The 20526-nt window shown below is 33.3% G+C and overlaps 2 protein-coding genes across 5 annotated transcripts in view; both read left to right on the top strand.

The window, feature by feature from the left end:
* LOC148301978 (uncharacterized) overlaps positions 1-7041 on the top strand; it is a 145034-nt gene extending 137993 nt beyond the window's left edge. For both annotated transcript variants that reach the window (XM_088272352.1, XM_088272353.1), the window contains exons 10-13: positions 2476-2659; positions 3507-3648; positions 4362-4494; positions 5149-7041. In XM_088272352.1, the coding sequence (XP_088128478.1) occupies positions 2476-2659; positions 3507-3648; positions 4362-4494; positions 5149-6048 (1359 nt within the window). In that variant the 3' untranslated portion in view covers positions 6049-7041. The remainder of the gene's footprint in view (positions 1-2475; positions 2660-3506; positions 3649-4361; positions 4495-5148) is intronic.
* Positions 7042-8873: 1832 nt separating this feature from the next.
* On the top strand, positions 8874-19411 carry LOC148301977 (tetraspanin-5-like). Of its 3 annotated transcripts, XM_088272364.1 has the most exons (9): positions 8874-9140; positions 10403-10523; positions 11131-11204; positions 11292-11366; positions 12526-12624; positions 13495-13668; positions 14308-14418; positions 15441-15557; positions 18309-18517. In XM_088272364.1, exons 1-9 carry the CDS (start codon positions 9018-9020, stop codon positions 18375-18377), a joined length of 963 nt encoding a protein of 320 aa, XP_088128490.1. In that variant the 5' UTR covers positions 8874-9017; the 3' UTR covers positions 18378-18517. The 3 variants fall into 3 exon arrangements, with proteins under 3 accessions (XP_088128490.1, XP_088128489.1, XP_088128491.1); XM_088272363.1 differs by lacking the exon at positions 14308-14418 and having other exon boundaries at positions 18309-19411; XM_088272365.1 differs by lacking the exon at positions 15441-15557.
* Positions 19412-20526: the final 1115 nt, after the last annotated feature.

The raw sequence follows: 20526 nt of genomic DNA, 5'->3' as shown, positions 1-20526 counted from the left end.
TCTTCGATATCATTTCCACAGTACAGATCTTCTAGATATTCCTTCCATCGCTCAGCTACCTTTTCATTTTCAAATAATAGGTTTCCGTTTTTGTCTTTAACAATATTGCTCTTTGTTTTGGGTGTATATTCTAGGCTTTTAACTCTGTTATATGCTTTATCGATATTATTTTTGTGTAGTAGGCTTTCGATTTCTTTACAGTTTTCACGTAACCATGTGAGACCTATAAAAATGTAAATCAGTATAGTAATTTTTGCTAGGTAAAAATAAATTAATATTATTAATAAAATACTCGTGCCAGTACGCCACTGGCATGAATATTTTAATTTTTATTACATATTTATAATTTATTTATTTTAATACATGTTTATATATATTTTTTAAATCGATCGAATTTTTTAATCGATATTCGGCGCGTAGCAAAATTGCCCCAACTCTACTTTAAAACTATTTTTTTTATCTATGTCTCTTTTCTTATGTAGTTTGAATATTTCGTAAATTTTCCACACAAATAAAAAACATATTCCACCTTGGTGCCTTTTACATTTTTACTTGCGTTGGAGAGGGTGAATAAATATTTAGTCTCTGCCTATCCCACCCTTTCGTTACTAAGTAATGTTATTTACGAAAAACATCCAACCAAATTGGGAAAACCGCTTCAAACATTGCCTTCATATTGTGCCCATTTATTTTTTCCGTTATGTTTTTCCTTATTTTGGGCTGAGAAGTTATTCAATATTTCGGTAGTGTAAAGGCAAAGGGGTATATCTGTCTCAGACCAAATTTTACAGGAGAGCAAATACAAACACGTGAAATTAAATAACTCATTTGTTTTATGTATTTTTATATACACATATCTTAATAAAACTAAATTAGTATTGCAACTAAAGCTATCCTTTTGCCATATTATGGAATACACTATTTTAGACATTTTGTGGAACAAACTTAGAAAATGAAAAATTTGACAGATATACCCCTTTGCCATTACACTACCAATCTATGTTTTGATCATTATTTTAGTTAACTTATTTTTATTAATATTTTTTTAAGCAAGTTGCATATTTTTCTTCAATAAAAGTTTTTTTTTATCCCTTAAAATGAATACTACAAAACGAAAATAATTATTTATTTTTAAATGTTATTTATTCTGTTGCCGCGGTAAAGTGGTTAGCGCATTTGAACACGTTCTGGAGGTCCTGGGTTCGATTTTTATCTCGAATTATTTAATATCATCCTTGATTGGTATCTGATGTGGAGGTTTGATAACCTTGCCTTCAATTAACTAACCATCAAGATAACACGACATTAGTTTTTTGCTGTGCCCAATAAGAGCTAGAAGAAGATGAAAGTTATTTAATTTTCAACAGAAATCTATCAACAGTTATCTGCCTCCATAGCGTAGTGGTTACCGCATTTGGCTACTATGCTGGAGGTCCTGGGTTCAATTCCTAGGGGGTTAAAATACATACCAGTGTATTTTTACTCTAATATTTATTACCTTGGACTGGTACCTAAAGTACCTTCATATAATTAACGATCAACTTAACATTGCATCAAATTTATTCAGTGCCCTATGCGCCATTGGGTGCGGATGAAGAATGGAAAGAGGAAGAAATAGAAATTCATAATTTTTCAAATTAATGTAAAGTTAAATTTAAAAATAATAATAAAAAAATTATCTGCCATCAGGCATTTTTGTGACAAGACATAAACACATTGTTTGCGATAAACGCTTGAAAGCGTCTTTTACACACTGCTGGTGGAGGGCGGGAGACGCTTATAAGCGTTCTATTCGCTCACTTTTGGTAGAGCACGGGACGCCAAAAAACATTACACAGATCAGAATAGTAGTATTATAGTATAATATTATAGTATAGTATTTGTCCGCCTCCGTAGTGTAATGGTCAGCACGCTCGGCTACCGTTCTGGAGGTCCTGGGTTCGATTCCCAAGGGGGGTAAAATAAATATTAGTGATTTTTTCACTGTAATATTTATTCAATATTACCATGGACTGGTACCTGAAGCGGAGGGCTGATCACCTTTCCTTCATGTGTAAATGATCAAGATAACACTGCGTTAATATGACACAGTACTCTATGCACCATTGGGGTGGGGATAATGGCTTTATTATTATTATTATTATAGTATAATAACCCAGACCGTAATTAATATATTAGTATTCTAATTAGGGTCGGGGTTGATGAAAAAACCACACAACATCAATGTGTTACAAAAACAAATACAGATTTTATCTTAAATTTCAACAATTTAAACAATTTGTGTTCTGCTGACGTATTAATACGTGTTTCTTATGTTGATGACAGTAATAGTGTGACTGACAAGTGACAATGTTTTGTTTTGGTCAGACGACGCCATTATTCTCACGTAAAAAAAAAACATTTTCAAGCACATCGGGTGTTTTACCATTCATCTCTAAAAAATTCTGTTCTAAGATATTCTTTTTGTTGTTCCAGATTGTGGCCGCTCCCGCAGTTGCAGGTCTTGCTGTCGGTATTGGAGTTCCGATACTGCTATTCTACGTTTACGGGGTGGTCCCCATATCCCTGTGCAGGTCGGGCGGCTGCGGCGTCACCACGAGCCCCCGCGGAGGCGTGAGGTTCGATTTCGACGAGGATGTACTTCCATCTAGAGGTCACGGTAAGAAAATCTCACTATAACATTATTTTATACTATAACAGACACAGCTTTTAAATGTAAATTCACAGTAAAATCAGGATACAATTTTATATTGTTTCACATTTTCAATTAATTTCGCAACTTAGTTAAAAAAAAAAAAAATTGCTTAGCAAGAGCAGATCTGTCAGGAAGCCTAGATGCTTCTGTATCAAATCTGGGCATGCGGTGGGACAGCTTTCAATATAACATTATTTAAAAATCAATAAAGCAGAAGAAATGATAACAAATCGAGCTTATTCTAAGCTCTTAAAAAGACCAAGAGACTTGACTGCAACAAAAATTAACTCAAAGCTCCCCTCTTTTTTTGGTTTTGATTTGATTTTTTTTAAGAATTTAGTTTTTTTTCACTGTAGTAAAGGTTCATTGTTCATAAATAATGTCAAATGCATGCTTACTTAACACACTTCAGACGGGAATGGTATTTCTACCCGTTCAGTCGATTGATGAAGGAGGGAAGGGTATTTTTACCTTCTGCGCCGGCCTCGTTTCAAAGTCAGCAAAGAAGGAATTGTATAATGTTTTTATATAAATAATACATTATTTAAGGTCTTAACTATGTTAATTATTATCAAATCCCGACGCCAGCGATCCGCAGGTGTAAAAAATACCCTTCTGAAATGTGTCATCAAACCGTTTTCATAATGTCATTTTAAATATGTATTAAGTTTTCGAAATTCTCCTAATAATTATGAAAATCATTGTTTATGAACAACCGATGAATACTGATAAAAATTTAAATAATAATGAAATAGTTCTGATCTCGGCATTGCCAGAGGACTTGACTATATTTGAAATATAATTCTTTCAGACGCCGGAAGTCCGGATGGCTTGAACGCCAGCCCCGGAGGAGCTAGCGGCATCAACGGGGGAGCCAACTCTCCCGGCGGTAGTGGCGGAGCTCAGCAGTCATTCACTCCGCCACCTCTTCCCGATCGTAATGCGCGTCACAGGTAAGATACATTTTTTTAAATATTCAAATCTTTAAAGGTGGAGACTGACCGGAGCATTTCGTCGTAACATAACGTTGTAACATTGCTCGCGGCGAACATCACCGACTATCCGAAACTATGGATGGAGCGCTCGGCTCGCTGTACTGAGTATACGAATGCTCGCATCGTAACGTGTTACGTTACGACGAAATGCTCCGGTCAGTCTCCACCATAAGGCCCAGTAAACAATAGCCCGCAACTTAATTTTCTTTAAACCCAGGTAACATCTAATGTAATTGTTTTTTTTGTATGTTTTTAAAACAGTGTTTTATATTGAAAAAATAAAGTTTTCTTAAAAATAAATTTATGGTTTTGAAATGAAAAGAGTTATTGAAAGGTAAGGAAGGAGTTACAAAAATTTCGCAATCCAATATATATTCTAAAAAAAAAAATAGTCGCTTACTAAATTGGATGTACTCGCAAACAATGCATACTCACCCTTAACATTGTGATCAGACATTTAATACAATATTAATTTAAATATAAATAAACATAGATGAAAAATAATATGGAATTGTAATTGTAAAATAATATGGAGTATTTACAGGGGTTAAGACCTGTCATAGGCAATTAGTAATCACTTTATACTTGTATAACATTCATAAACTAATATGGGAATAAAATATAAGTATTTTAACATGTATTATTTATTTATTATGTATTTTGTATCTCAGGTTGGAAGTAACTGCAGATGTGGTGTCGGCTCTCCGACTCAGTCTCTCATCCGAAGCAGCGAGCTTGTCAGAACCCATTCCACCGGATGATGCTTCCACCAAGGCCTTGGCTGGCTCTCTCAGGGACTATAAGGTATATCATTGAATCGTTTTGGTGCATGTATGCTAAAAAGTCCTTTTTATTTTCGTATTTTTCTCAAATGTTGATTCATTTTAGTTTTTCTTTCTGGTATTAGCGGAGAACAAACTACTTAAATAAAATAGCATTGTGTAATAAACATACGAAAATATGTTTAAAAGTAAATGTAATTTGAAAAATAGAAAAAATCATTCACAAGAATGGATCAAGGTTAAGGAAATTGGGTCATCCTCAAAGTGTTCAACATCGCTTGTACATCCTCTGATTGGTAAACATTCTTATTTCACCAACATTCTTTGAGTATAACATTCATTTTTGTGTGAAACAATCGCTTTCAATGTCACTATTGGACATATAGAAAATGACAAAAACCAAAAATAACAGGTTATTACAAAAAATGTATTTCACTAAAATTAGTCAAATTTGTTTAATTGTGAATATAATTGACGAATCAAAACTTAAGCAACTGCAGGCTACAAAACAAACTCCCAGCTTGACCGCCAAAATACACTGGTGTCATCGTCAGTATGTCGACGGGCCATGCTTTTTGCAAAGTATACCAGAGAGGATATATTGATTCCCAGCACTGTAACAGTTAATTTAATTATTGTATTGTGTATTTCATTTATTTTATTTGTTGTGTTTCAGCAAAACCAGTCTGAGACTGTGTCGTATTCAGCTGTAGGAGAGGACGGTGCATCGGAGCGCGTTCGCTTCGACGACAATGTGTCCATCATCGGTCCTTCCAGTAACGCCGAGTTCTTGCCAGACACCCTCACCGACAAGCACAGCATCTGCAGCTCTAGGTCATTCAGGAGTTTGGGGAAGAGTTCAATCACCGAAGAATTGTCCGAAAGCTTAGACAAGTCCAGTATAGGCAGTGGCGCCCGTAATGTCATATTTGAAGAGAATCTGGATGACAACGAAGACTGTCGAGATTCTCCCAAGTCCCAAAGGAGCAATAGTCAATCTTCGCTGTCCGGTACGAAGAGAACCATCTCTAAGATTCCCATCAAATTGATCCACAAGCATTTCACTTCCTTCGAAGAGGACGTCGTGAGCAAGACGCCGCCTGAAATTGCCAAATACCTCGAAAGAACTGACAAAGTTGTAAATTTAAGATCGAAACAGAATAGATTAATTTATTCTCCGGAAGGAGTGTACATTTTAGCGGGTTATTCGAATACGAAAAGCCCTTACAGTCCCTCGGGTAGTTCTACCGAAGCTCCGTTGACAGAACCCCTCGAATCTCCCATCACTCCTGTCAACGAGGTCGAAACGAGGAAGCCCGTCGCTGCTACCACCTGGCAGAAGTCTCCCGACCGAGATACCGAGGCCGCAAGAGAGATCCCTCAAAGACCCTTGTCTAAAGTGGCCATGCTTCGGAATATCTTCTTCCACGGAAGCTCGGGAATCGACTTCGAGCCGGTAGAAGACGACCCCCTCAAGCCGAGCACCAGCAACACTCGCACCCAAGCTGCCAAGGAAGAATGTAACGAAGCCGATGAATACGTCACTATCGCTATAGAAGAGGCCCACGAAACCTAGACAGGAACATGCGACGTCTTCTGTGAATGTGAGGCATGTCGACAGTTATTAAACAACGAAGTCCTTCAAACTATGTATTTAATCCGATAACTGACTGATAGTTTATTTCTTTATAAGAGAAACATGAATTTGAGATTTACATATAACTTTTATATCTGACCTGAGTTGGTGTAATGTTATCTTTTTTTATCATGAACTTTCCCACATTTACTCACTTTATAACATTATAATCCGTGCGGTAGCCCTGGATGTCTCTAGATGAATGTTGTGCAAAATGTGTAATATGTGTATCCCATTAATGTCTAAATGTGTAGCCACTTCGACTGTCATAACTGAATACTTCATTTATTTTGTTGTACTGTCTTATTCACACCACTGTGAAGTGCTTATCTCAGTTTGTGTCGCGAGCTTAGATCGGCTTCCTGGAACCGAAGAGTTTCATCAGGAAGAAGTACTGTTTAGGTGAATCGGTGTAGAATGCTGTCACCACTTGTAGGATTGTCTCATACGTGTGTATGGTTTTCCTATTTTGCCAAATTGATGTGCTCATTTTCCAATAGTAATAAATATGTGTGTTTTGTATTTTAGTGATATTTATTTTCACAAAATAGTATTCTACTCGCATACATGATTATCGGTGTTGTTTATCACTCAAATTTGTAGTGTATTAAATATGAATGTTTAATTATAATACATTATCTTGTATTCGGTGCGGTTTGGTTGAATTTTACAAAGCAAGCGAGAGCACTTGCAGACCTCTGAATGGTAAAAGTGCATTTGTGATAATATCTGTTTGCTTGAAATTTTGTTACTTTTTTAATGATTTATCAAAGGATTAAATTACCCAAACATTGTATTATATAATATTGAGATTCATTTGCAAATTATAGTATTGTCTCTAGGTGTTAAATAAATGTATTCAAATAAATAGCGTGTTTTAATTTTGTCTTCGTTTGTACTTGATTTTTTCTGCAATAAAATAAATGAAACATACACTTATTTGATTTTACGGGAAAGTGGATCATCTGTGATGGTTTATTATTCCACAAACACTGAAAACCACCAAATAATATTGGCAAAAATATTTCAAATTTTAAGAATATGGTCAAATGGATCAACTATGAAAATGGCGACAAATATGTATTGTGCTCTAGTTTTTGTGAGGCTCAATATCAAATTTTTAATCCCAACTCTGATGTCGAGTTTAGTTCGATGTTATATGGCTGTGATTCTACAATATTTAAAAAGAAAAAAATAACACATTCTTAACTGTCTCAATACAAAACCAATGTGAGCCCTCTTTTTTGTACATTTTTTAAATCAATTTAGTAATTTGTGCCATTAAAAAAAAATTATATAGAAGTTAAAGAGTGCTAAGGGTTGAGTACATAACATGGATGGTTGTTTTCATATATATTTTTTTTTAATAACTCATCAAAGATGAAGAAGAATATGGAAGTCTGGGCATTTACGGGGCTGACAATAAATAAATGCCCAGACTCCCATATTCAGAGTTGTTAAAAAAAATATATATGAAAAATAACTCCTCTAATTGGAGATGATCCAGATTTTGTCAACAAGTCTTTGGACACACTCAAAATGTTGTAGATGGTTCTTGTTCAAATAACGTAAATAATTATATTTTTCTACATATTACGATACCCAGAGAATTGATTTCATATTTGGGAAGAAAATTACCATTCCCCCTGGTGAAAAAAATTGGGTGCTGTGCAAACTCAATTTACAAAGGATCCTGCTGCCACCAAGGACATCCTGCTCAAATGGGGAGGGGTTCCGGAGTTTACCAACACTCACTATCCGAATTCACCTGAGGCCAAAAGGATTAACCATCTCTTAAACAATACCCTTGCCCGTCATATCCGGTAGGTGTTGAATACGAGGGAGATGTAGACGACCTTAGAAAAGTTTTTCAAGAAGCCAGCTGCCTAAAGCAAAGTAGAGAACAAGAGGATTTGAAGCCTCAAAGACTCCTAAATCTGAGTCTGGCTAAAAAATAAAAATAAACCGACTTCCTTTTTTTAGTTACAGTACCATATTTTATTTAACATAAGGAATTCATATTGTTATGGGAAAACGGGTTTCACACAACGAGCTTGCTCCCACAACGAATTAAGTATGATATGCGAGGCATCACTGTATTATCACACCTCCTTCGTATTATTATGATCACTTTATTATGTAATAGAATATTCAACAAGTCGTCGCGATAAAAAAATACATCCCTAACGTAAACCCCCTATAACGTTGAGATTGGTACCGCGTTATCGGAGGGAACGTTGTAGAGGATTAATGTTTTAAGTTGTATTTTTACATTTAAACCAGCGGAAATGACTAAAATTAGTCGTTATTGAATTGAAATGCAATTGAAAAACATTTATCTCCTATACCGCGGTCCAACAAAAAGGGGTTTTACTGTAATATAAAAAAAAAAACTTGAAGTGAGAACTTTATTTTTCATTTATCGGGTCTCGTATTATGGTAACACTGAATTCTAGTTAATGCTAAATCTTCACCAAGATTTACTTTTTGTATTTCGTAAATAATATATAGACTTGTTTATTGTCAAAAGACATTATTACTTTCCTTTGAAATATTATATTATTTATGTTCAATGCTGAATATTGTATGATTTTGATATTTTTATAATAATTTAAACATTAAATAATTATTGTAAATATTTTACAATGTTTTAATTTAGTCTTTATTTTACATGTCCGAAAGACTAATATTGCACACATCATTATTTAATGAGAGATATGTATCCGTTTTCCTTCAAATAGCTGACAGTAGTGGGTGACAGATACGAGATATTTACAAGATGGCTTCCTTTGTTCCGACATTGGGGGCCAGGTGATATAGATTTAGAAAACATTCAACTTTAAGCCAAAAGGAATTATTTGTATATTGTACATATTTTCATTATGATAATTTACAATTAGTCAGCATAAATGGAAGTGCACAAGAGATCACACGAGTCCAAAATGCCTAGCATCAGGAAATACAGACGTGACACAAGTGAAGTCAGCTGTTGTTTAAAATATGTTATATTTGGATTCAACGTCTTATTTTGGGTAAATACTTTTCTGTTTTTATTGTATTGCAAAGCATAATTAATCTAGCTGCATATGTTTCTTTCATTCAAATGATTTTCATGCGCATGGATTTCCGTTTATATTTTTCTTCAAATGTCATTCAGTAAACAAATGGGATCTATTGATCTTCCCTTTCTTATTATTCCTACGGAATAACATAAATGTAATTATTGTTGTTTTACTAAGTCATAAATTTAAGTTAATAACGCCTCGATATAAATATAACAGCCATCCGTTTAATTTCATTATTTAATTATTTCATCTTTATCTAATTCTTCAATACGCAAATAAAAAGTAATAATTGCAATACATATACATTTATTTAACATTGCGTAATTGATAAAAATAATGCATATAATGCACATAAGGAAATATTTCTAATAAAAACGAGTAAACAAAAAAAAACACCTTGATTGAAATTGGGCCTTGTAATATTTTTTACTGTAAGAAACTTGTTATTTCCTGAGTTCGTGCTCATTCTTAAACTACGTAATTAAAATTAAGTAATTTACTGTTTTTATTTACATTAATATCAAATATTTCAAATTAATTCAATAATGTTTTATAATCTTGATGTAGAATTCTTACTTAACTTATAATTTTATGCCCGGTTATTTATTTATAATTTATATATGAAATATTCAAATCAAACACTGATTTTTAAATATTAAAAAATTATATTTTATTATTAAAAACACAAAAATTAAATTTGTGACAATTGTTTCGCCTTGTTATGGCATTTTCAAACTACTGATTATTTTACAATTAAAATTTAACTTTGTTTTAAAATCACTATAATTTATACTGATTTTAAAACAAAGTTACATTTTAATTATAAAATGTAAAATCACAAAGTTAGTGCTTCAAATATAAATTAACTAACTAACTAACCATCACGCAGCTTCCCAGCAGGGGTAGGCAGAGAGAATCGAATGCCACACCACTCTGTCTTTGCAAACATTCTTCGCCTCTTCTACATTCATGCATCTCCTCATACATACTCGGCGATTATTACGACTCCTGACCCAGCCGCTTTCAAGTATTTGACATACCTGATTGTGCCAAGTTTTCCTCGGTCTTCCTCTGCTTCTTCTTTTTCAAATATAAATTATACTGATTATTTCTTAAAAGAGATGTTATTTTTTATAATTTAAGTATTTATTCATTATTCTGTGATAACATATGTTTATTTGATTTTTGATTGATTGAATATGTGACAATATAATTTATTTGAATTCCAGTTGCTGGGGCTATGTATTCTTGCTGTAGGGGTATGGGCTTGGAATGAAAAGGACACATTCAATAACCTCTCTCGTCTCACCAACATAGCTTTAGATCCCGCCTTCATACTAATATGTGTCGGTAAGTATCACAATAATATGAATTTTGTTTTTTTACTTTAAACAATTGTGAAATTAATTACGAAATTATTGTTATTCGGAATTCATGAGTGCTCTTTCTGATCCCCAGATCTTAGGGATAGCCATGACCTTCAGCCTTCCTGTCAGGTTGTAAGCCTTGAAATGCTCAGACTTCCATCTGTCTTTCATATAAAAACAATAGATGCTTCGTCTCAGTTGAGGCACCTATAATATATATCTTTATGTATCATCTGTTGGATAAGAAAATCCAGATTCTGATAGAATAAATATAAAATTGTCACAAAAACAGTTAATAATTCATTATTTTGATTAATATTATTTAACACTCATGATAAGTCATTCATCATTCACTTTATGTAAAACCTCTTAAAAACACTACTTCCTGACTACCAGATTTGGGTAACCATTCCGTTATCAGGTAAAATGTAGACTTGACCTTGTTGTTCCCATACCGACAGTCATGAATTTGTGTTTTTAAGTGATATTACACAAAGTGAGTGATGAATAATAAGGAGAGTGTTATATTACCATACCATAAAGTTAACGATGCTCTTTATATATATAAAAAATATGATTTATTTTTCTAGGTACTGTAACTTTTATCATCGGTTTCACTGGGTGCGTCGGTGCGTTACGAGAGAATACCTTTTTACTAGGATGTGTAAGAATAAAAAAAAATATCCATAATTATCTTACAGTTGTTTAAATTTGTCTTTTTTAAACGTAATAATGATTTGTATTTTTTCAGTATGCAGTTTTCCTAGCGTTACTTCTTTTATCGGAAATGACAGCAGGAATTTTGGGATTCGTTTTCAAAGACTGGGTACGTTTTTGTCATTAATAAATCAATATTCATTGTGCTATTTTTTATTATTGTTATGCTATTTTTAATCAACAATTGAACACACTCTACAATGTTACAATACAGAACTAATGTAAGACCCCTTTTAAAATTTTTATTTTTAATCAATTAAGTAATTGATTTAGAAAATAGTAATAAAAAAGAATAATTGAGAAATTAAGGAGTGCTAAGGATTAAAAACATTTGAAAAAATTAAAGCAATATGTGCCGTGCAAATGGAATATTAATATGAAGATTGTTTTCGGGCAGTTTTTTCATTAACCCTGACCCTAATTAGTATACTCAGTAGGGGTGTGTAGTAATCACAAGTAAATGCAAACCCAATTCCAATCTGTACAATGTTTTTTAGCGTCTCGCGCTCTACTAAAAGTAAGCTAATATAACGCTTTTAAGCGTCTCCTGCTCTCTACCAACAGTATGTAAAAGACGCTTTGAAATGTAAAAAAAAAAAAAATTAAATGCCAAATCCTAAAAGGCTTTATTTGAACTCGGTTAATAATCTATCTGGATGAACCACAAATATAGGTGACAAAAGAGAACATAGAAATGTGGCTCTACTTTGGGTATGTCTTGGGTGAACTAAACAACAAATGAAGAGATACTAAGTAGAGTTGGGAAAGCTTGCAACGAGACATGACCAGTACCATCTTCTCCGAGATATAGAGATGAGGAAGATGGAGGGCAGGAAAAGGAAGTCCTGGCTCCGCGACATATAGGAGTGGACCTGGTTACAATGTACTTAGGATCTTTTGACGAGGAACCATTCAAGATGTGTATTTTAAACCTTCAGTTATTGTATAGGAATTATATGGTAGAAAGAAGCTATGTTAGGGAAATTATGCAAGCTTTTTATATTGTAATTAAAATGTAACTTTGTTTTAAAATCACTATAAATATTTTTTTATAACTTTATTATAATGTCTACCAGTTTCGAAGCTAACTGCTTCTTAAGAATTAAGAAGCAGTTAGCTTCGAAACTGGTAGACATTATAATTAAGTTATAAAAAAATATTTTTAGTGATTTTAAAACAAAGTTACATTTTAATTATAAAATGGAAAATCACAAAGTTAGTGTTTCAAATATAAATTATACTTTTTATTGTTTAATTTTCTTTTACAGATAAAGCAGCAAGCCACAAATGGCTTCCAAGCATTCATCACACATTACAGGGAGGATCCTGACCAACAAAATCTAATCGACTGGATTCAGGAAGATTGGGTTAGATTTCATTTGATTTTTCAACCGCCCTACTCTCAGACTATTTTCCAATAAACAGGAAAAAAAAACAACTTTTTTTTTCTACAGAATTATGTTGTATTTATACCTGACAAAATAGGTGCATTTAGGATGAAACTTTCTGGTTATAATAAATAATAATCATTTTGGATAATTTATGTAGCGCCATTTTCGTAAAATACTACCTCAAGGGCGTTATCGCGTCCCCCCTTTCTTTGTCTTGCCCGGATGTGTACTCATTAAATATTTTTGGCACATATATTTTTCTCGTGTGCGTACGTGATATTGGTTATCGCAGAATGGTGCAGAAAACATCCACGCATCACATATCGCTCACTCCTTTCAAGAACGTCATATATCAAAAAACTTGATTTTTCAGGAGAACGTTTTTAAAGTTTAAAAATATAATACAGTGTATTAAAAATAAATATCAAGCCACTTATTGAACTTTTTACTGTGCAACAGGTCTTTTTAGGTAAAACCTGAAGGTTTTTTCTCCATTTGAAAAATATTTAGTTTATTTAAAAAAATATTAAACAATGCCTTTTCTTCAAAATGCAATAACAACACTTTCTGCCCTGTAGCGGGTAAATATTAGGTTAAAAATATTGCCGCTTTTGCTGGGATATTGTACATTTTCTGGGCATTCCAAAAACATGCACAACTGAAAATTTAAGATTTTTGATTTATGACATTCTTGAAAGGAGTGAGCGATATGCTCGTATGTGTAGGGAATTTGATTCTCCCTTTTAAACCTTTTTACTACACACAAACATTTGTGATAAAACGAAAGTTGGTTCTTATTGTAATATTGATTTTATCTCTCCATCAATCAATTCTACCTGTTTGCAGTTGCAATGCTGTGGCATCGAGGGCCCCCGCGACTGGGACCGGAATGCCTATTTCAACTGCTCCTCACAGTCGGTGGGGTCCCGCGAGGCCTGCGGAGTCCCCTTCAGCTGCTGCAGGCGGCGAGAGGCCGTCAGGAACAAACAGTGCGGCTACGATGTGCGGAGACCCACTTTTGTAAGTCTTCCAAACCTGTATTACAACTCCCTTTGTGCGAGGAGATTTGAAGACTAAATAGAAACTCAGCAGATCCTGATTAGTCACTATGACTATCTTCTGGAATATTTCGAAATTCTTGATTTTTTTAAAACGTGTCATAAAGTTATGATAAAAGAGTTTAAAAAATAAGTCCTTTCCAATGTCTTATTTTTGTCATTTTATCTACAAAAACTATATATGTATTTCTTTGGAACATAACCTCCCATCAGTTTGGTTTTGGAAAATGAGTGGATTTTTATTTTGTACTTTCGAATGCGGAAATCAAAATATTTGTCATATTTTGATCCCTTTATTTTTAATTCAACAAATTTTTACTGTATCGTTTTGATTATAACGCCTATACAGAGTCACAAATTAAAGCTCTATTCCAAATTCCACCTTCAATTATACATATATAAAAAAACACTCCACAGTAATGGTTTCTGACTTGCAGTGAACCGTTGTCGGCTTTACTGCAGTCATGAATGTACAAAGAATGGTCACACTAACAAAAATACTAGTTGCTTGTCTCTCAATTCTCCGTTTATCCAATCAACTTTATTATTATTTGAACTTTAGATTGGTATTTATACTTTGGTTATTATTGGATTCGATCAGCCTGCCGATAGGAATATATACGAGCGCGGCTGTCTGCGGGCAGGTTCCGAATGGTTGGAAACCAATCTTCTAAATGTGGCCGTGGTCGCCATGTCTCTTGTACTTCTGAAGGTAACCGGCACTCGCCAGTAAAGTGCTCGCATGGGACTCATTTGTCACGTATTTTGTAATATTAGTGTCACTGCTTTTTTGTGTTTTATTTTGAAAATTAATGATTTACCTGTTACCAGTTTAAAAATGATTTTGATTGTAATTTTTTTTTCTTTTTATTTGCTGAAAATATAGTTTTTTCACCCTAGACTACGGGACCTGTCTCAATGTGCGTTAATATGGGACTATTGTAAGATATACGACAAGAAATTCACATGTTACCAAAAATGTTAGCTTATTTTTTGTTTTTAAATAAGTGCAACATGTTTTTTGGGAATTTCATATAAAAAAATGAATATAAAATATTGGTAAAAAATTAAGGTACATGCTAGTTATCACTACATTCTTTACATGTGTTGCCTCGGTGCTTGCCACAGATTGGATGATCATCGTAAATTTTACGAATTTTCCGTAATCTAGGGTTAAAGAAAACTTATTGTCACCTAAATGCAGTACTATCCAACATTGCACACAAGTCAATTTAGTTTTTATTATTCATTGATTTGGCATTAATTTTATGAAATAACAGGATGTTTCAATCACTTGTAAGAGACTAATTTAATTGGGATTATATTTTCACCTTTTGATAATAACATGTGTGATTATCGAAACTAGTAGTGTTTACACTAATAAACAGAAACGCGATCTTATGGAACTGTTTTATAAATAATTTTTATACATTTATTGTATTTTCAAAGCATTTATCAACTGAAATATCCTTTTAAAAATTATAAATCTGAATGTTCAAAAGAAAATACTATTTTTTTTATATTAAAAGCATTGTTAACTTTCTGGTATGGTAATATAACGAATTGATACAATGTTAATTTGACTGTTCATTTTATAATGGCAAGTTGCTTTGTCCTGTGCTTTAGGTACCAATCCAATTTTTATTCACTGTTTTTAATACCTTTTTTTCATTATTTTATTTTCTTTTGATTTTATTTTTGTTTATGTTCTGTTATTATTTTTTCCCACTTTAGACATTAGATGTGGCCAAGATAATATATGAAAAGGGGTGTATTGAGGCAGCTGAAGAATGGTTTGATCGTAATTTATTGATAGTGGCGTCAGGAGCTGTGTGCACCGCATTTGCTCAGGTATACTCTTATGCAGTTACTATGCCTACTTCATATCGCTCACTCCTTTCAACAACGTCATAAATCAAAAATCATCAATTTTCAGTTGTGCATGTTTTTGGAATGCGTAGAAAATGTACTACATATATAGCAAAAGTGGCATATTTTTAACTTGATATATACCCGTTACAGGTCAGAAAGTGTTGTTTTAGTATTTTGAAGAAAAGGTATTGTTTAATTATTTTTTTAAACATACTAAATATTTTTCAAATGGAGAAAAAACCTTCAGGTTTTACCTAAAAAGATCTGTTGCACAATAAAAAGTTCAATATGTAGCTTGATATTTATTTTTAATACATTTTATTATATTCTTAAACTTAAAAAACGATCCCCTGAAAAATCAAGTTTTTTTATATATGACGTTGAAAGGAGTGAGCGATATAATACATTATTATCACTGGACCAAATTACATTCTCATTTTATGGAGATCATTTTCTTATTAGTACACATGTCTACTCATGTAAATATACTTTCTCTCAAAAGAGACAAAGTATATTTTCATTGTATGTTTAATAATTACAATAGTAATTATGGCCATCGGTATTAAAAATGACTTTTTTTAATATACAGATTTAATTTTTATTTGCATTTTTTAACTATGTACTTTTACGCTTTATGTACTTTTAATATTATTTGATAAATTACTGTAGACTAGAAATAGTGCAAGATGCATGTTTTTATTTTTATTAATATTCTATTTTAAATGTTGTTTTTTCGAAGCACTGTAATCTATCTGAAGAAACATTGTAAATCAATTTATAAATTTTTGGTTTGGACATTTTGTTAAAAAAAAAAAAAAAAACTACTATTCAGAGATATCAAATTCAACGATTCGTACATATACATATCTTTATAATATTTATATTTTCCAATTTCAGATTTTAAATTATTTCTTTGCTTTATAAAAAAACTATTGTCTATTTAATAATCGACAATACTTTTTTTACAACATTTTGAGTGTGTCCAAATACTTGTTCACAAAATGTGATATTATAATCCAGGATTCGGACCTCACATACTAATATAAGAGTTTCTGCTTAATAATGGGTAGAATTGGTGAATGTTACACGTGTGTAAAGTGATTACTTAAACCAGCCTATGACAGTCGTCAGCCCCGTAAATGCCCAGACTTCCATATTCTTCTTCATCTTTGATGAGATGTCAAAAAATAATACTTTTTTTAGTGTAATCCCTATTTTAATTTCCATCTCCAGCTAGATTCTCTTTGCTTTTCTTCTGCTATTTCTAGAACATGCTGTAAAAGCTGATCATATGACAACATGTTTTATAAGTTGCGAATAATAATCATGAAAAACTTTTGAACTTTGAATATCATGCTCTTCTTCATCTTCAAACCCTTATCCGCACCCCAGTGGTGCATAGGGCACTGCATATAAACGCAGTGTTATCTTGATCGTTAACACATGAAGGAAAGGTGATCAGCCCTCCGCTTCAGGTACCAGTCCAGGGTGATATTAAATAAATATTAGAGTGAAAAAATCACTTATATTTATTTGACCCCCCCTGGGAATCGAACCGGGGACCTCCAGAACGGTAGCCGAGCGGAGGGCTGTCATGCTAGAAGCTGTATAACCTGCTTCCATTATTTAATGAGTCATTAAATAACAAAAATATGGAAAAAAAGCTATTCTTATTAATTGAATGATGGAGATGTATAGATTTGAAATAGATAGACACGACTCATAATATAAAATTAAAAATCAATTAATTTAAAAAAAAAAAATATTGTAAAAATGAGAAGTGAGAGTCAAATTTATGAAAAAATGAATTAATGAAATAAAAACTGGAAACTAAGATGCCAAAACAATATTCTTATTAATTTTGATATTAATGTTTACAATACCTTGATCAATTATTCAAATAGGATTTCTTCAAAATCACATGAATTAATTCAATCAGTTTTCACAGTATGCTCGTAATTTGTATTTTATACGCTTTTGATTAATTTTTCGACTTTATTGGATTGTCATTTTTTACTTTGACTGTCTCTGCTCATTATTGCCTGGTCAATGACGCCCACAATCACGATAACTGCGTGGCTACGTTGTGACTGACCGGGCGATAGCAATCGGAGACAGCAAAAATGTAATTTCTAGAAATTGCTGTTGAAAAAAGCTGTTAGCAGCTACTTAAATGCAATCTTGTAGAAGCTCAGCCGAACTAAAACAGAATGAACTCCCAAAATGTCAATAGTGTGGTTATAAAGCACATTAAAAAGTATGGCAAAAACGTTTGAGTAATGTCAAGTGAAATCATTAAAAAACGTTCAGTTAACGTAAGTAAAATCATTATTATGTAATGAAAGGTTGCATGTATCACTCAATTTACGGTGCTTTGCCAATTAAATTATCCGCCTCCATAGTGTAATGGTCAGCGAGCTCGCCTACCGTACCGAAGGTCCCGGGTTCGATTCCCAGGTGGGGTCAAATACATATAAGTGATTTTTTCACTGTAATGTTTTTTCAATATTACCCTGTACCGGTACCTGAAGCGGAGGGCCGTGATCGGCCTGATCCTTTCCTTCATGTGTTAACGATTAAGATAACACTGCATTTATATGATGCAGTGCCCTATGCACCATCGAGGTGAGGATAAGGGTTTGAAGTGCCAATTAAAAAAAAAAAGTTCTGACGAACTATGGCTCACCCATCTTCTCTACACCCCTCGTAACCATGTCTTTTCTCTGGCAGGTGTTGGGAATATGCTTTGCGCAGAACCTGCGCGCCGACATCTTCGCACAGAAGGCCAAGTGGCACTGACAGTTGCCCGCCCCCGCGGCCGTGTGAGGTCCGCGCCGCACTTCTCCCGCCAGCCGGCTGTGCCCGTTCCGGGCTCTGCCGCGAGACGACTCCTACCCCGGACTCTACTCCCAGTCCTGCTACACCTTCCCGGAGAGAAGCACTCCCATCTTTGCGTGATTCGAATCGCAAACAATCGATACTCATTCAATCAAACTGAATCCGCAAACACTCCGACATTAAGGATGTTTTATGATTTAGTGGCAATAACAATGAATCTCTGAACAGTTTTAATTGAATTGTTGGGTAATATATCCAAAATAAAACAAGGTTTTTGTTGGATTGAATTCTACATTTATTTATGTATATCTTAATACGTGACGCGATTCGTCTTCTTAGGACATTATCAAACACTTCTTAGGACATTATCGAGTGTTTGATAATGTCCTAAGAAGACGAAACGCATCACGTATTAAGATATACATAAATAAATGGGGAATTCAATCCAACAACATGTAATTCTACCAACTGTCTGCAGTTACAATAAATAAGTGTTAATTGATTAAGTTAAATCTTTTTAGTGTGATGAACATTTGCAACAGGTATTTAATTGAATTTTGAATCATCATAGTGAAATGTCAAAACATCCAGTTTCTCGAGGTCTGTATATTGAAGGTTCTTTTTTAAATAAATGTTTTGTACTTACATTTCTTTGTGGAACTGCATTTTATAGAATAAAATAACAACTTTGTAGTTTATGTTTTGAAATGTGAGTGGATCAAAACACAAAGTCTTTTTATTTCTCAAAATAATATAACTATGTAGTTTTTTCCGTAACCGACTGGTGACCAGTCTAATGATGTCGGTAACTACGAAACCTGGTTGCTGGTCAAATAAAATTCATGTGGAAAAAACTACATAGTTGTTATTTTATTCTATTGAAGGTTCTATTGTATGAATGTTCACATTTTCCACAGATGTTAATCACATTTCGGATGGGTATTTTTACGTCTGCGGACCACAGGCGACGGGATTCGATAATTATCTACATGTGGTTAAGACCTTAACAATGAGAATGGTATACAATATTCATATAAAAGCATTGGATAATTCCTTCTTTTCTGGTTTTGAAATGAGGCCAGCGCTGAAGATAAAACTACTCTTCGCGTCCTGAAGCATCCCACCCAACCTGACGGGTAGAAATGTGAATGTGTTAAGATCATCCGAAATGTGTTAAGATCCGTCATCAAATAAGACCAACAAACCTTCAAATTAAATGCACCTATTATTTCTTTAGTGATTTTAATTGTACAAAACATTTTTGATATTTGAAAACATCTCTCTTCGAAGGCTTAGTCTAATCTTTGTGTCACAGAATTGAAAAGTGAACTGCCAAAATAGATATCAACCGTACTGTTTAAAAAATGAATGATACTAAATACTCACAATAAACAAAGTATTGTGGTCGGGATAAGGAGACATTGCCAGCTGGCGTTTGTGTATTAAGAAGTGTGAAGAAGTCGCGGGGGCAACTTATCTACAAATTGATAAGTGAATTGTATATTTTATATTAACCTTTTTTTACAAATACTAAGTATATAACGTATTGTTCCATTAGATTATATGGCATCCGGTCACTGCCAAATATATAATATCTCCAATTTGTACTAATCATTCGTAATTTTAACAGACGAAAAAAATATGTATGTTAACTGTTGAAAATCTCTAGCGTAATATCAGATATCGTCAGTTTAATATGCGAATCACAATTCTTTATCTCATATATAGTATTTATATCCAAAGGATATCATATATTTTAACGTTTGATGGAGGACATTGATAAAATTTAGAAAGGTGTTGAGATGGTTTGGGCGTGTGAATCAAATGAGGGAAAAAAGTAATAAAGAACAATTTTGAGGCGAATGTAGTTAGTAATGGAAGCAGAGAGAGATTGAGGAAAACTGTCTTTTTTTTTTGGAATAACCCGCAAAGCCTCTACTTTCAGAGGCTTGTTTGCAGGTAGGATAATAAGAAGAAAGGAAAGGTAAATGTGAAAAAATACATCACAAACATGTAATCACGATCATGATCAAGTATTTCAAATATATTTGAAAGTGGACAGATCAGGAGTGGGGTTAATTGGCGTGTATGTATGAGGAGACGCATGAAT

Source organism: Brachycentrus maculatus, unplaced genomic scaffold (assembly GCF_059751285.1).
Source record: "Brachycentrus maculatus isolate JH-2025_06_01 unplaced genomic scaffold, ASM5975128v1 h1tg000495l, whole genome shotgun sequence".
NCBI lineage: Eukaryota > Metazoa > Arthropoda > Insecta > Trichoptera > Brachycentridae > Brachycentrus > Brachycentrus maculatus.
Note: the sequence above shows the minus strand (reverse complement) of the source record. Positions and strands in the feature narration are given on the sequence as shown.

Excerpts from the sequence above, each read along its gene's own strand:
- LOC148301977 (XM_088272364.1), top strand. The coding sequence starts at position 9,018 with ATGGAAGTGCACAAGAGATCACACGAGTCCAAAATGCCTAGCATCAGG. Across the intron at positions 11,205-11,291 it reads ATACCTTTTTACTAGGATGT|TATGCAGTTTTCCTAGCGTT; the intron begins GTAAGAATAAAA and ends GTATTTTTTCAG. Across the intron at positions 11,367-12,525 it reads GATTCGTTTTCAAAGACTGG|ATAAAGCAGCAAGCCACAAA; the intron begins GTACGTTTTTGT and ends TTTCTTTTACAG.